Source organism: Rhineura floridana, chromosome 4, assembly GCF_030035675.1.
Source record: "Rhineura floridana isolate rRhiFlo1 chromosome 4, rRhiFlo1.hap2, whole genome shotgun sequence".
Taxonomy (NCBI): domain Eukaryota; kingdom Metazoa; phylum Chordata; class Lepidosauria; order Squamata; family Rhineuridae; genus Rhineura; species Rhineura floridana.
Genome location: NC_084483.1, coordinates 66,380,155 through 66,393,589, shown reverse-complemented (window position 1 = coordinate 66,393,589; position 13,435 = coordinate 66,380,155). Strand labels below are relative to the sequence as shown.

General features: G+C 42.0%; 1 protein-coding gene across 3 annotated transcripts in view; it reads right to left on the bottom strand.

The window, feature by feature from the left end:
• DOP1A (DOP1 leucine zipper like protein A) overlaps nucleotides 1–13,435 on the bottom strand; it is an 83,303-nt gene that overhangs the window by 57,147 nt on the left and 12,721 nt on the right. For all 3 annotated transcript variants that reach the window (XM_061623221.1, XM_061623220.1, XM_061623222.1), the window contains exons 2-6: nucleotides 11,158–11,348; nucleotides 6,174–6,355; nucleotides 4,122–4,292; nucleotides 3,160–3,349; nucleotides 2,271–2,369 (exon numbers count right to left, since the gene is read on the bottom strand). In XM_061623221.1, the coding sequence (XP_061479205.1) occupies nucleotides 2,271–2,369; nucleotides 3,160–3,349; nucleotides 4,122–4,292; nucleotides 6,174–6,355; nucleotides 11,158–11,295 (780 nt within the window). In that variant the 5' untranslated portion in view covers nucleotides 11,296–11,348. The remainder of the gene's footprint in view (nucleotides 1–2,270; nucleotides 2,370–3,159; nucleotides 3,350–4,121; nucleotides 4,293–6,173; nucleotides 6,356–11,157; nucleotides 11,349–13,435) is intronic.

Here is a 13,435-nt window from a genome sequence, read left to right as displayed (position 1 = left end):
TATGGCGACCCTATGAATAGGGTTTTCATGGTAAGCGGTATTCAGAGATGGTTTACCATTGCCTTCCTCTGAGGCTGAGAGGCAGTGACTGGCCCAAGGTCACCCAGTGAGCTTCACGGCTGTGCGAGGATTGGAACCCTGGTCTCCCAGATCGTAGTCCGACACCTTAACCACTACACCACACTGGCTCTCAACCCACACCTAGCTTTAGGCAATTTAATCTGATTAAGAACATTGAAAGCAAACCCTACTTACAATGCAATAAAAATAATCACCAGGGGGAAAAGAATTAAGGTTTTCTCCTTAAAACACTATTTTAAAGCACAGTTAAATGCTGATGATTATATTGATCTCCTATAAGTTCCTGCATATTAAAGAAACAATACTGAAGCAGAATCGCCAATCTGTTTTTAAGACAAATTAAAAATCAGTTGGTTACACTTATGAAGATGCTCTCTAGCAGGCCCGGAGTCAGTGGTTGGCTAGGTTGGGCACTGTCTGAGGGTCCCTGCAGTTGACAGGAGCCCCTCCTGCTGGGGTTGGGTGACTGCAGCTTCCACTCCACGATCCGTGCTAGCAGCAGGTCGCGAATCATGTGCCCCGTGACTGGTGCAGATTTCAGAGTGTGAGCCACTCTCGCAACACCACCCACACTGCCAGAGCAGGCTGGCTGTGCCACTTTCCACATTGCCACATCAGCACACACATGCTTACCATCACCCAAGATGGCGATGGGGGTATGAACACACCCCTGCCATCTTGAGTGATGGCAGGCGTGCACATGCAGCATGCTAACACACTAATGCAACTGGGCCTATTTAAGCCCACAGTGGTAGTACTGCTGCGTCACCACCTTCAAAGGCCTGCTGTAGTCCGTTGCACAAGGTCTTCTGCAATTTGGTGCCAGTCCTGTTCTCTAGGAAATGATTATCAATTTTTAAAATGTGCTTTTTCTCTAGTTGACACAGAATATATGCCAGCTAATTACTAAGTTTTACTCACTGCCAAATAATGCTACTCTTGCTTGTAAAAATTTTATTCATTTATTCATTTATTTATTTATTCATTCATTCATTCATTTATTGCATTTATATACCGCCCCATAGCCGAAGCTCTCTGGGCGGTTTACAGTACCTAAAAACATTAAAAACACATATACAAATTTAAAACACATCTTTTAAAAACAATTTAAAACACAATTTAAACATTTAAAACAATTTAATGCATGTTGCTATTTCAGTAAGGTAATCCTAATAGATGCTGATACAATGCATGGCGTTATCTGAACCTGACTGGCCTGCTCTGGTAATCTCTTCTTGGAGCAATAGCTCTGATGCACATTTCAATTTGCATGTGAATCTTTCATACATGTTACACTGCATGCAAGCTGTGGGTCAATAGCAATGGCTCAAAACAATTAGTGGACTTGAAAGACAGTGAATTTGAAAATTCCCAGTAGCATTCTTGATCAAAGAACAAACTCATTTTATTATTTTAAAACATGATTGATCAGCATGATGGCCATGACTATCATCAAAAGGGCCAGGACAAAAGACACACACATAGTCTTTTCATTCTCTCCTTTCCAGCGGCTTGTTACGTTGGGCAAAAACCCACTGCCGAAATCTAGGGAACCTTTCAGGATTCCTTAAGACATGAGTAATTACCACCAGAAAGAAAAATGGGATATTGCAGTTTATATGTATGTTTATATGTATGTAGTGGATCCTCTGGACCCAGCCAAAATATTGAAAATATTTTAAGAGATATGGAGATATTTTGGCTGGAGAGTTAGGGCACAATCCAACTGCTATTAATGCCGAGCCAAGGGAAGTTGGATGTAGCAGACCTCTGGCTGAGTCCCAGCTCAGCCACACTACGCCAGCATAAGCCCCTCAACCTGGCTCAGCCAGAGGTCTTCCAGGGAAGCCGAGCCATGTGTAAGGGCCATGTCAGAGGATGGCCAAGGGGAAAAGGTGCCAGGGAAGAAAACATGCATTTTGATTCCTTGCCCTGTGCCCTGCCGGTGCAGCCGGCATCCTCCCCTCCACAAGGCCTCAGAGCAGCAGCCGGTTGTCGCGGCCCCTTCCACAAGCTCAGCCTCCGCCGGTTTCGCTCCTCCAGCCTCCAACAAGTTGGATTGCTCTGCTAGTCTCTTATATATTATTATTATTCAGACCTTGGGGAATCTTTTAAGAAAAGTTGGTTGAATCTTGCACACATGGGTAATATGTATATACAACAGGGTATTTTGCTGAATAGCATTTTACCTGACTCATGTGGAATGGAAAACAGAAAAGTATCAGGTCCAGTGTGCTTCTCTGTACTAATACACTGGAATCCTGCACTGAAGTGCTTACTGCTTCCACCTGAAATAAATTTGACATTAAGAACAAGCACAGTCAGTAGCGTTGCCTTGCTTATTTTTACATATATGTACACAAGCTTCAGACTCCTTTAAATTGTGGCCCAGTTATATATATATTTTACATATATGTACACAAGCTTCACAGACTCCTTTAAATTGTGGCCCAGTTATATATATATATTATTAGATACTCAGTCCTATAATACCATGTTATTTCACACAGTGAATATCTCATACAGAAAATACTAGAATATGTTATGTAACTATTTGCCCATGCATACTCCATAACGAAATACATATTTAGATATACTTGGCAGTAGCTATGTTGTAAACACTTTACATGTTAAATACTGTTTTACAAAACAAAATATCATCTTTCAGATAGACGATTTTTAGAATGCTGATATCATAAGTGCAAAGTTACTTTAAAAGTATCAAGGATTACTTGGCTCTTTGGGCAAGTCTCCTGGGCAACGCCAGCTAAAGTTAACCTCTTTTAAGTCTGATTTCAATGAGAAAAGCTTAATCCTCTCACTGAAATCAGAGTAACTTTAAAAAGTGCTTCATTAAAGTATGCCCTCTGATTTAGTCTGATGAGCAACAAAATACCACACTTTTAAAAGCATTCACAGAATTTATATCAGCATTTTAAAAATACTGTTTAATACCACATAACATGCAGATTCTTTGCAATTCATCTGCTGCTAGAAAGCAACAAGTATTTCAAAAAGTGATGAAGACAAATACCTGGGCCTGGGCTATAACATAAATTAAGCTTTATTGACTCTTACCATCAGTTCAATGTCACTGCCTATTATATAAAGCTGGTCTTCCATGGAAAGCTTCCTGTTTAGATGGGAGAGGACATAAGTAATTCCGGGCAACCGAACAGCAGGACTAGTAAGAAGACTGCCCCACAATGCACTGTAGAAAGCCGATTGGTCCACTGCGGCAGCTACCTTCTCCAATAGCGTGTTGGTTCTGTGGCATGAGCAACAAGGGGTTGTGTGAGTAATTAAGCAAACAAGCAAATAAATCTGGAAGGCTCAGAAATCTGGTTCAGTACACCTGATTTTCACCAATTAAAACCCAAGGCCATAAAAAAACCCACCAACTTGGTCAAAGATATGCCCGCTACATTAAATATTTGCACCAAGTTTCTTTTCTGCTGTTTGCATACTGGTTTTAAATTGTTTGCACTGTTGTGCTTATACCAGTTTTAGTTTTTAGCGTTTGTTTTGTAATGATTTTTGTCATCTTTTGTAAGATTAAGCACAGGGGTCACTATTCCGCTAGTCAGTTTCACGACTAGGCCATGTTCTAGGGCACAGTCATTTAGGGTATCTAGAAATTTCGCCTCTGCTGTGACTGGAAGATGCATGCACCCAATCTAAGTGAGGACAAGTGAAGTCATCCATTACTATAGCACCTCCTCCTTTGGGTGTCTCCTTGTTTTTGCTCTTGGTCTGAAGATCACCCTAGACATTTTGGTCACGGGACAATAGCACATCCTCAGAGTATTCTTAGGGTCTGGTACCACCACCCACAATGATTCTGTGGAGGAGTCTGCCCCTCTGGGTATTTCTAGTTTGTTGGACTATATCCTCCTGAATGTTCCAAGTGACTCCATCTCTAGTACGCCCTTCCTATAGTGTTTGTATCCAGGGATAGCCCGTTAAGATTAGCATCTCTGAACATTTCACAACACATAAGGATGTTATAAAGGTAACATGACATTAACCTATAGCCTTACCTCTCGTAATACTCGGAACCCTCCTCCAAGCCTGGAAGTATCCCAGTTAATAACCCTTGCAGGCCTGGTTTCAAGGTTTTGCCCAAAGGAAGATAATAAACTTCATACAGACTGAGTAATGCTGGTTTGACAGACATAGCAGCATTGGCGAGAAGAGGGAAAAGCCCAGAACTGTTAAAAAAAAAAAAACACCACAAACTATAGATACAAGAGGCCAATATGGCATTTATCAAGAGGATGGACTGCTTTATATGGATAAAGTTCACCATATGAGGATAACCAATAATAGAAAGAATGGCTCTCCAATCTAAAAACTCTGGATCCAATCCACAGTCCCAGTAAGTTTTCTCGAAAATATCACAATTTCTGGGGATATCCAAGCAAGCACAAAGGCTTGTTTTGAATGAGATGCTCTGCATTTGATAATGAAATGTGTCACATTTGTGGAGATCATCCTGTGAAACATGCAAGCACAAAGCTACACTTTAACAACAAAGCCAATTTCTTTCCATTTTTTAAAAAGCTGAAAATTATTGATGTCTTTATTAATAAGCATGCTGTTGCCACTCCATTCAAACTGAGCAACTCTCTCTCTCTTCTGTCTGCGGGCATTAGCAGGTTTCTGTGCTCCTGCCCTCTAGGAGGGCAGACAGAGCAGATGTGCAGTATAACCAAGAGATAAAAGACAAAATTAGGGTCAGAGCAGGTTTTAATCTCCCTTCATGCCCATCTTATTTGGTAACCAAATCCTCATAACCAACCGGTAAGAGGTTTCAAAGTTACACCCATCTCATGGTTTTCACTTTATTATAGCTTATGTGAGTATGCGTTTCACTGTGTTCAGAAAAACAATTATTTTTCCACTATTCTAAACTGATAACAAGTTGCATAATATGTTGGTACCCTATGAATCTCTCTACAACCATGTCACATTCTCCAACCACTCTTTGATTTTTATTATTTCTTCTACCAAAGAAAATAGTTTCAATATCCATCTGCTAACAGCCAAAACTAATTAGTTTAATACTGGAAAAGGTCATTGCAGAGGAACATAAAAGGAAGTTAGGTTGTTTTGTTCTGATTTCCCCTCCCCCTTCTTTCTTTTTGCCAAGATAAGAATATCCAAACAATTGATCTTAGCATTCTGCTCTAACACTCATACTTATTATTGGATTATGACAAAAGGAATGGGTTATGTATCTCAAATATTTTCACTGATGTTATTCTTTCTGTGTTATAAAAGAACATCTTGCACTGACCTTCTGATCTCTCTTCTAACTCTCAGTATCAAAGAAGATTTCTAATTACACAGTTGTTCTAGGCAAATACAAATCACCTTTCTAAACGGACTGGGAAAACTTTTAATATGCAAAGTATCTGTTTCTGCACTGCTTGTTTGTTTTAAAAAAACTGCCCTCCTACAGAAGAGAATGGGCAAAGCGATCCTAAATGGAGCTGGATGGCAGAGGGGCCACTATCACATCCAAACCTCTGCCAGTTGTTCTAGCAAAGGTGAAAGTTGGTAGTGTGTTTTTTTTCCTTATTTTTTGCTGCACCAGCTCCAGACTAGCACAGCAGAGGAGCCCAAATCTGGCCCTTCTAAGGGAGATGGAGGAGCTTTGGATCTGGTGGATTCATAGTTGTTTTACTTCTACCCTGATACACCGCATTTTGGGGCCTTATGCTGGCTACTGCAGGTGGGAACACGCCTGGTGTGGCTTCTCAACTGCCCTCTTTTTCGATGTGCACAGTGCAAGCCTCCATGGCAGCAGAGCCTGGTGGAGTAACACCTACCCCAAATCCTAACCCCCTTCCAGCAGTGCTGATCTGGGCGTTAGGAGTGCATTGCATGTTAATTTGCCTTGAATTTTCTACTATAGTATGAGTGGCAGTTCACATTGCTAAATTTATCCACATTCTGACATGTGTGAAATACTTTGCAGGATTTACAAAAGCTTGTAAGATATACACTGTGAGCTTACTCTAATAAAAACAATGTTTGATTAAGGCAAGCTAATGCTTAGAGTACAATACAAAGGTCATTATTTTTACCTGTATAGGAAAAGGTCTTTGGCCAGACGCTTGGGCCCAATGATTTTGAAGATAATCTCATATGTCTCCAGTGCCTTTCGGTGCACCCCACCTGGCAAGGCAGGATGAAGGCATTGTGCTAGGCGCTTTCCTATGGTCAGCTTTTTTGGTACTACTTGGTACTTTGCGTTGTTTTGGAGAACCTGACAGGAAACATTGCAAAACATTTTAAAGCTAATTTCAGACAGAAAGTACAGAATTGATCAGTTTTAAATTTCTGAATCTGTTCTACTTAGTAAGTCATGATGCATTAGGAAAATTGTCTCCCATACAGATGCCCAACCCTCCAATTTAACAAAGTGGCTTGTTTTGTTAACTTTTTGCCTTCTTTATATTATAAAATGCACTCACAGTAAGCCATAACTGGTTAAAGCAGGGGTTGGGACCCTGTAGCCCTTGCAGTGTTGCTGGGCTCCAACTCCCATCAACCTTGACCACTGGCCAGGTTGGATGTGGCTGATGGGTGATGAAGTCTAACAACATTGGGAGGGTCACAAGTTCCCCATCCCTGAGTTAAAGGCTCTTTATTTTTGAGACCCTTATGCCATATTTTACATATCAAAACAGATATAGACAGACATGCATAGCAGTTCATCATGTGGCATAAACTAAACTTCTGTTATTGGAATCAGTAGGGATGAAGTCTTTCAGGGGTAGTCATGGGGAACTTTTGTTTAAATATTATATAGCCATGAGAGCGGCTCTATACTATAGCAAGTATAGATTTTTTGCATTCCAAAATGTTAAATTGAAAATACTCCCCCATGCCATTCTGCTGCTTCCCATAAGCTCATTTCAAATCAAAACCTTACAAAACTTATAGTCCTGAACTCAGAAATACTTGCTTAACTACCCTCTAAGTTTTCATGGCAATACACAAAACACTTAGAGAGAATTGAGAGTTCAACGTGTAAAATAACAGAAAAAAGTCCAGAATCCTGTTGGACTGTTTTCTCAGTGGTCTCATAATTTGTTGAAATTAATTAAAAATCAGCCATGTTCACAGAGTACCTGTAATCCTATTACTGACCTTGCCCCATGCTTCTGCAATTTAAAAGTTAAAAAATGCCTGGCTGATTTTTAATTTAAGAAATTTAACATTGAAGTCAATTATAAGCATGGTCATGCTCAGTAAAAACCAGCTGTCACTGTTCTAAAAGCCAGACTGACGGCTGTTTGGCTCTTGGCTAATCAGAGGGCCACAACCACACCAGACATTTATTTCACTTTGGACAGTCATGGCTTCTCCAAAGAGTCATGGGAAGTGTAGTTTGTGAAGGGTGCTGAGAGTTGTTAGGAGACTCCTATTCGTGACAGAGCTCCAGGGGCCAGAGTGGTTGAACAGTCAGCCTGTCTTCTGGGGACTGTAGCTCTGTGAGGGGAATAGAGCATATCCTAGCAACTCTCAGCACCCGTCACAAACTACACTTCCCAGGATTCTTTGGGGGAAGCCAAGGCTCTTTATAGTGAAATAAAGGTCTGGTGTGGATGTGGCCAGGGACAGCTTTGGTTTGAATTTTGGTGGGAGACTAAAAGTGCCTGATGTAGAATAAAAAGGTAGGGGAAATCCTGAAAAACATTGATACTGTTCACAATGTTTTCCTTTAGGAAAGGAAAGGGGCTTCCTGTCATGGCCCCTTCGGAGGACTTGTCAGACGAGGATGACTCGGGAGTAACAGCCACAGACCCAGAATGGGAAACAGAGGAAACTCCTGAGAATGCAGCTCCTACTCCCCCTCAGCTGGAGAGCGTCCAAGACGCAGCTGAAGCTCTTCAGCCAGAGTCAGACAGTGACCAGGAGGCTCCTCTCCCACCTACAGAGCGAAGACGACAGAAAGCAGCAGAGGGGCTGGCCTGTCCGCTTAAGGCCGGCACGCTTGCAGAAGGCAGAGGGGTGATTGTTCCCACCTATCTGCAGAGGTGTTCTTTAAAAGACAGACCCTGGCTTCAGCGTGTTGCTGACTACAACATCAGGTGTGACCACTGTGTGTCTTCCTATCCCCTGAACCTTGACTCGGACTGATCTCTCGGCAAACTGGACCCGGAGCTTCACTGACATCTCTTCTGGATTTCTGGCTTGGCATGTAAGCTTGGAACGGCCCCTGCCCTTATCTTGCTTTCTCCTTGCTAGTCTGGCAGATTTATAGCCAAGCTGTCAGCTGAGGACTTACAGCCTGGCAATTACCAAGGAATTTCCAGCCCTGCCTGCACCCCCACCGACGTTGCTGTCTCAGTGAAAACCTGACACTTCCCCTCTGCCCAGTGCCCACCCATCCAATCTCCTCCCCTCCCCCTTCCATTTCTGCCCTCCTCCTCCCCTCCCTGCCCCTCCCCCAGGTCAGTTTCACCTCTCCTAAGCATGATTGCACAGGAAATTCAAAAAGCATGCAAAGGTTCAAACCTGTCCTCTCCTCCTCCTCCTTCCTATCCCCTCCCTCTTGCCCCTTCCCTCCCCATTCCTTTGCCCCTTCCCTCCCCATTCCTTTGCCCCTTCCCTCCCCATTCCTTTGCCCCTCCCACCCACTTCAATCCCCTCCCACTTCAATCCCCTCCCACTTCAATCCCCTCCCACTCTTCCCCCATAGTCAGTTTTACTTATCCTAAGCATGATTGCATGGGAGTAAATCCCATTGAACTCAATAAGCAAGCAAATTATCACACCTGCCCTCCCCTCCCCTCCCAATACCCTCCCTCACCTCTCCCACTCCTCCCCCATGGTCAGTTTCACCTATCCTTAGCATGATTGCACCAGAGTAAATCCTACTGCACTCAATAAGCATGCCAATGATCAATCCATTCTCAGCAAGCTTGCACAGGATCCTATTTCTTACCTCCTGGACCACCACTTACCATATTCTCAGAGGCACAAGCTGCCAAATTCTTCTGAGCTACACAGGAAGTGGATTGGACTGTGAAAGACCAACCCAAATTGTGTTCGCATTTTGACAAATTTGTAGGGCAGTCCAGTATCTCAGAGAGGAGGTCAGGTCTCCTGCTCTCCTGGTGCATTCACTATAGGTGCCCAATTTCCCTCCTTTTTAAAGTTTGATAGAAATATCTGTTGACTATGCTACGTTCTTAAACCGCAAGGGCTTTTTTTGTCTATTAATGATATTCATACAATTACACAATTATTTATATATGTACCAAATTGCTTTCTCTGTAGCATTTTCTCTCTCCAGAATAAGCTTCAATGAAGGTGCACTCCCACCTCCAATCAGCTGATTGATACTGGAAGTGCATCTTTAAAGGAATTGCTCTAACCACCAATCAGCTGATTGGTGATTACAGCAACCTTCTCTGAACTTTGACAGCTATCAGCCACTTGACATCAGGTGGGTGGCCCCACCCTGCTATAGACATACCAGTCAGAAAGCCAGGATCAGCTACAGTTCACTATTGAGTGTTGCTATGAAATGGCCCAGGTAGAATTCTAGCTTTTTAATTTATATTCTTGGCATGAGTGGAGGAAAAAGGCCCATCTGCTCATTATGTACACAAGCTTTCCTTTTGGAATTATAAAGATAATGCAGATGAAAGAACACCAATATTCAGAGGTCACATGAAGCCATGGTTTATCGTTATTTTGTATTTATTTTCTGCTCTTCTACAATAAGCATCCACAGCAGCATACAAAAAAGAATAAATAGAAAACTAATATGAAATTCATGATCACGACCAGGAGTTGTTTTTTTAACCAAAGAAAACACAAACATATTCTTGTAATAAAGATACCATATCCAAATCTCCATTTAAATCAAGTTTTAGAGTGATGTCTGTCCTGGAATTCGCACACCAATAATAATGTCCTATTTAGACTGCTTAAATCTTTCACCAAATGCTAATCAGTAGAGGTATCATAGCTGACTATAACATGTTGCCTGTCCATTGTATGTGTCTGTAACATCAGCTCAGTCATTTCTTCCAACAACAATAATCTCTCATGGCAGCCTGTGATAGGTGCTTCCACTGCTCACCCAAAACTAGGATATTAAGCTCATTTTCTGCTTAGCTGATCTTTCCCTACAGGCTACACCATTCTGTCCCAAGAAAGCCAAAGTCCTGGCTCACCCACCTACCATCTTCTTCACAGTAAGGGCATACAGGGAGGATGGGGCACTCATGGACTCTCTGAATATCTGCATTGCTCTTACTGTAGTAACCGCTCTAATAAATTATTGTGATAGGAATGAGACTAGAGAAGCCTTGGGCTTGCATGCTTCTCCCTTTGTCTGGCATGGCCGTGAGACTGTACGTTTTTGCCACAGTTTAATGGGTTGTTTCCAATGCTCCATGTGAATAGTTCAACTGGGACAATGGGACTTCTTTTTCCTCTCATCCACCCATGCGCTCCAACCCTCCAAAGCAGATTTCAAGGGTGCGAATGGAAGTCTGTCACACCAATGGAGCTGCAGAACGGGATATGACCCAATGTTGCATGTAAACTGTGATTAATATTAACTATGGTTTGCTGGAATAAGCCAGCTTCCTAACCCATGGTTGGAAGTTGGTTTGTTTCAAATAAACCATGGTTAACATTAACTACAATTTGTTGGGTTTAGAGGATACGGCATGCTATGGCTGAAATGAAAGCTTTTGATCTCCTCATTACTGGAGGATGAACCCAAAGCTCCCCTAGGCTGGTTTCTTTCACAATAACTCATTCCAAACACAAGCACAGCCTTTTTCTGGTGTGCAGGCGAGAAGAAAGTATCTGCCTAACAGAAGAGTTCATCATGTCAGAATTCTGACTCCCACTACCTTAACTTGATGCTTAAAATTATCTGCCAGCCCACTCTTTTTCCAATTTGTGTGTGTGTGGGGGGAAATCTAGATTCTAAATGTTGTATACCGTACTAAATTAAATCAATTTCAATCCCCCCTCAAAGCTTTGCATGCATTTCACCCAATCCTTCTAATTCTTCGGAGAGCATCTCCATCATACCTTATTTAGCTTTCCAAGTGATGAGATTAAATCAGCCCACTCACTGGAGTACTCAAAGCTTTTCAGAGCCTTGTCAACAGCTGCTGCATAGTTCCTGTACTTGGAATCACCCATTAGCTCCAGCTCCTCCGCATTCATCCTCCCGCAGAGTCCCACTAGAGACCAGCTTGCAATTCATGTAAAGTTGTGAGCTGAAAAAGATTTAACAGGTTTTCCCAAATCCATAACTTTTAACTACTGTTGGATTCAGAAAATTAACCAAAAATATATATGGCTATGTTAGAGACACAAGTAACATGGAGTGTGTAAAACTATTATCATATTTGTAAGCTAGTGAAGTTTATTGTGAAAAGCAAAAGCAAACGAAAAACAAATCTCATTGGCTTCATAGATAATGATCAAATTCTCCAAGCAGAAAAATAATCTACATTGAGCATGAAGAGAATCTCGTTAATTTTATACAATTCTAAGTTAGGTATACACAATTTGTGATTGACATATTGTGGTGTGTCAGCTGCTTGACAAATTCTTATCACACCTCTTGTGGGCAACCCTCAATGGCTTAGGCACTGAATTTTGCTCCATGGGTCACAAGTTGTGCAAACATGTGCTAAAGTCAGATGCCCAAGGGGAATGTGTGCTCACATGGCCAACTCAGCCAATCAAATCTATGTTTGCAAAACCCCTTCAAAATTATACAAGTTAGATGATGCAACCTTTTATCCCAAGATATAGGTGCAACCAAAACACACACACACACTTTCAAAATAGATACTGCAAAAACTAATTTTAAACCTTGGTAATCATACTCAGATTTAGCATCTGGAAAGTGCGAAACAGACTTTATTCTGTAATTATGAAGAGCAAAAAGTCTCTGTCTCACACACAAACATATATATATAGGACTGCACCAATGTAGGTGAAGTACAAAACCTTCATTCAATTGTGATAAAAATGATCACACAAAGTCAAGGGAACTATGAAAGATGCAAAATAGCTGATACACATAGCTGATAAACAAAAGAAGCTGCCTTACACTGAAAGTCAGACCATAGGCCCATCTAACTCAGTATTGTCTACATTGACTGGAAATGGCTCTCCAGGCAGGAGTCCTTCCCAACTCTACCCAGGGATTGAGGCTAGAACATTGTGCATGTAAGGCAGATGCTCCACCACTGAGTTATGCCATAGTTGGCTAGAACTAAAATATGCAGTTCAGTCAAAGAGGATGACTGCATAAAAAGCATGAGGCCTTAGGATGGAAGAGCACTGCAAACACTGGAGATAGCTAGCAAACTGAATCCTAGAACTAGATTCACAAATAATTCATTTTCACTTTTGGGTAAGTACAATTCCAACTGGTATTATTCAGCATATAGTTTAACATGATCGTTGCAATTCTATACCACTGACCAAGGAGCAAGGCCCACTGAACTCAGTGGGACTTCAAAGTAGACACAAATAGGGCTGAGCTGTTAAAGAAGCATTTTAAAAAACAAAGCTTATCAACACTGTTGACACTATAGATCATAGCTTTATTTTAGACTAGCTACAACACCTGTATGGAATGTCTTGGCTGGCACTCCAACAGCTTAAATAAACAGGTCACCCACAGGTACATATGTGCCTGTAGAACCTTCCCCAGAGCCTGGAGGGTTCCCTCACACACCTGAAATTAGGCTTGAAAAAGCATTCTACTGTACCAATATACAAGGTTAGAGTGAATGGTTGCTTGTGGTGAGTGGTGCCTTCAACAATTTCTCTGGTTTGCAATTCTGCCCACAGGCCCAAAAAAGTTGAAGACCCCTTGCTTAATCATTTCTGCCTGAGGGCATTCAGAATTTGGTCACTGAGGTGACTAATCCCATGCTGTAGGAAGTTCCTCAACACTTTGTATTTCCTTCCACCCTGAACAGCACTTTTAGTTGGGACAGGGGGAAGAACATATCATTCCTACTCATAACTCTGGATCTACCTTCAGCAATGGGGCATTTCTCACTCAGGCTCCTCTTAGTGATGAATTGGCCACCTGACATCATGAGTCGTGGGCAGGTTTAACCCATATCACAAAACTGCCTCCAAGTGCAGCACTCTACCCACCCTCCCTAGAAATAAATGCAAGTATTTGCTTATTATGAGAGAGAGTAAAAGCACACATTTAGGGATTTTATTAGCATGGTGAGGAAACCTGATCCTTGGCCCTGGGGGATCCCAGTTTCTAGAGTAAAAAGCAGATTTCACCACCTCTGCCGCACCCTGAAACTGATTGGCAGTTGTC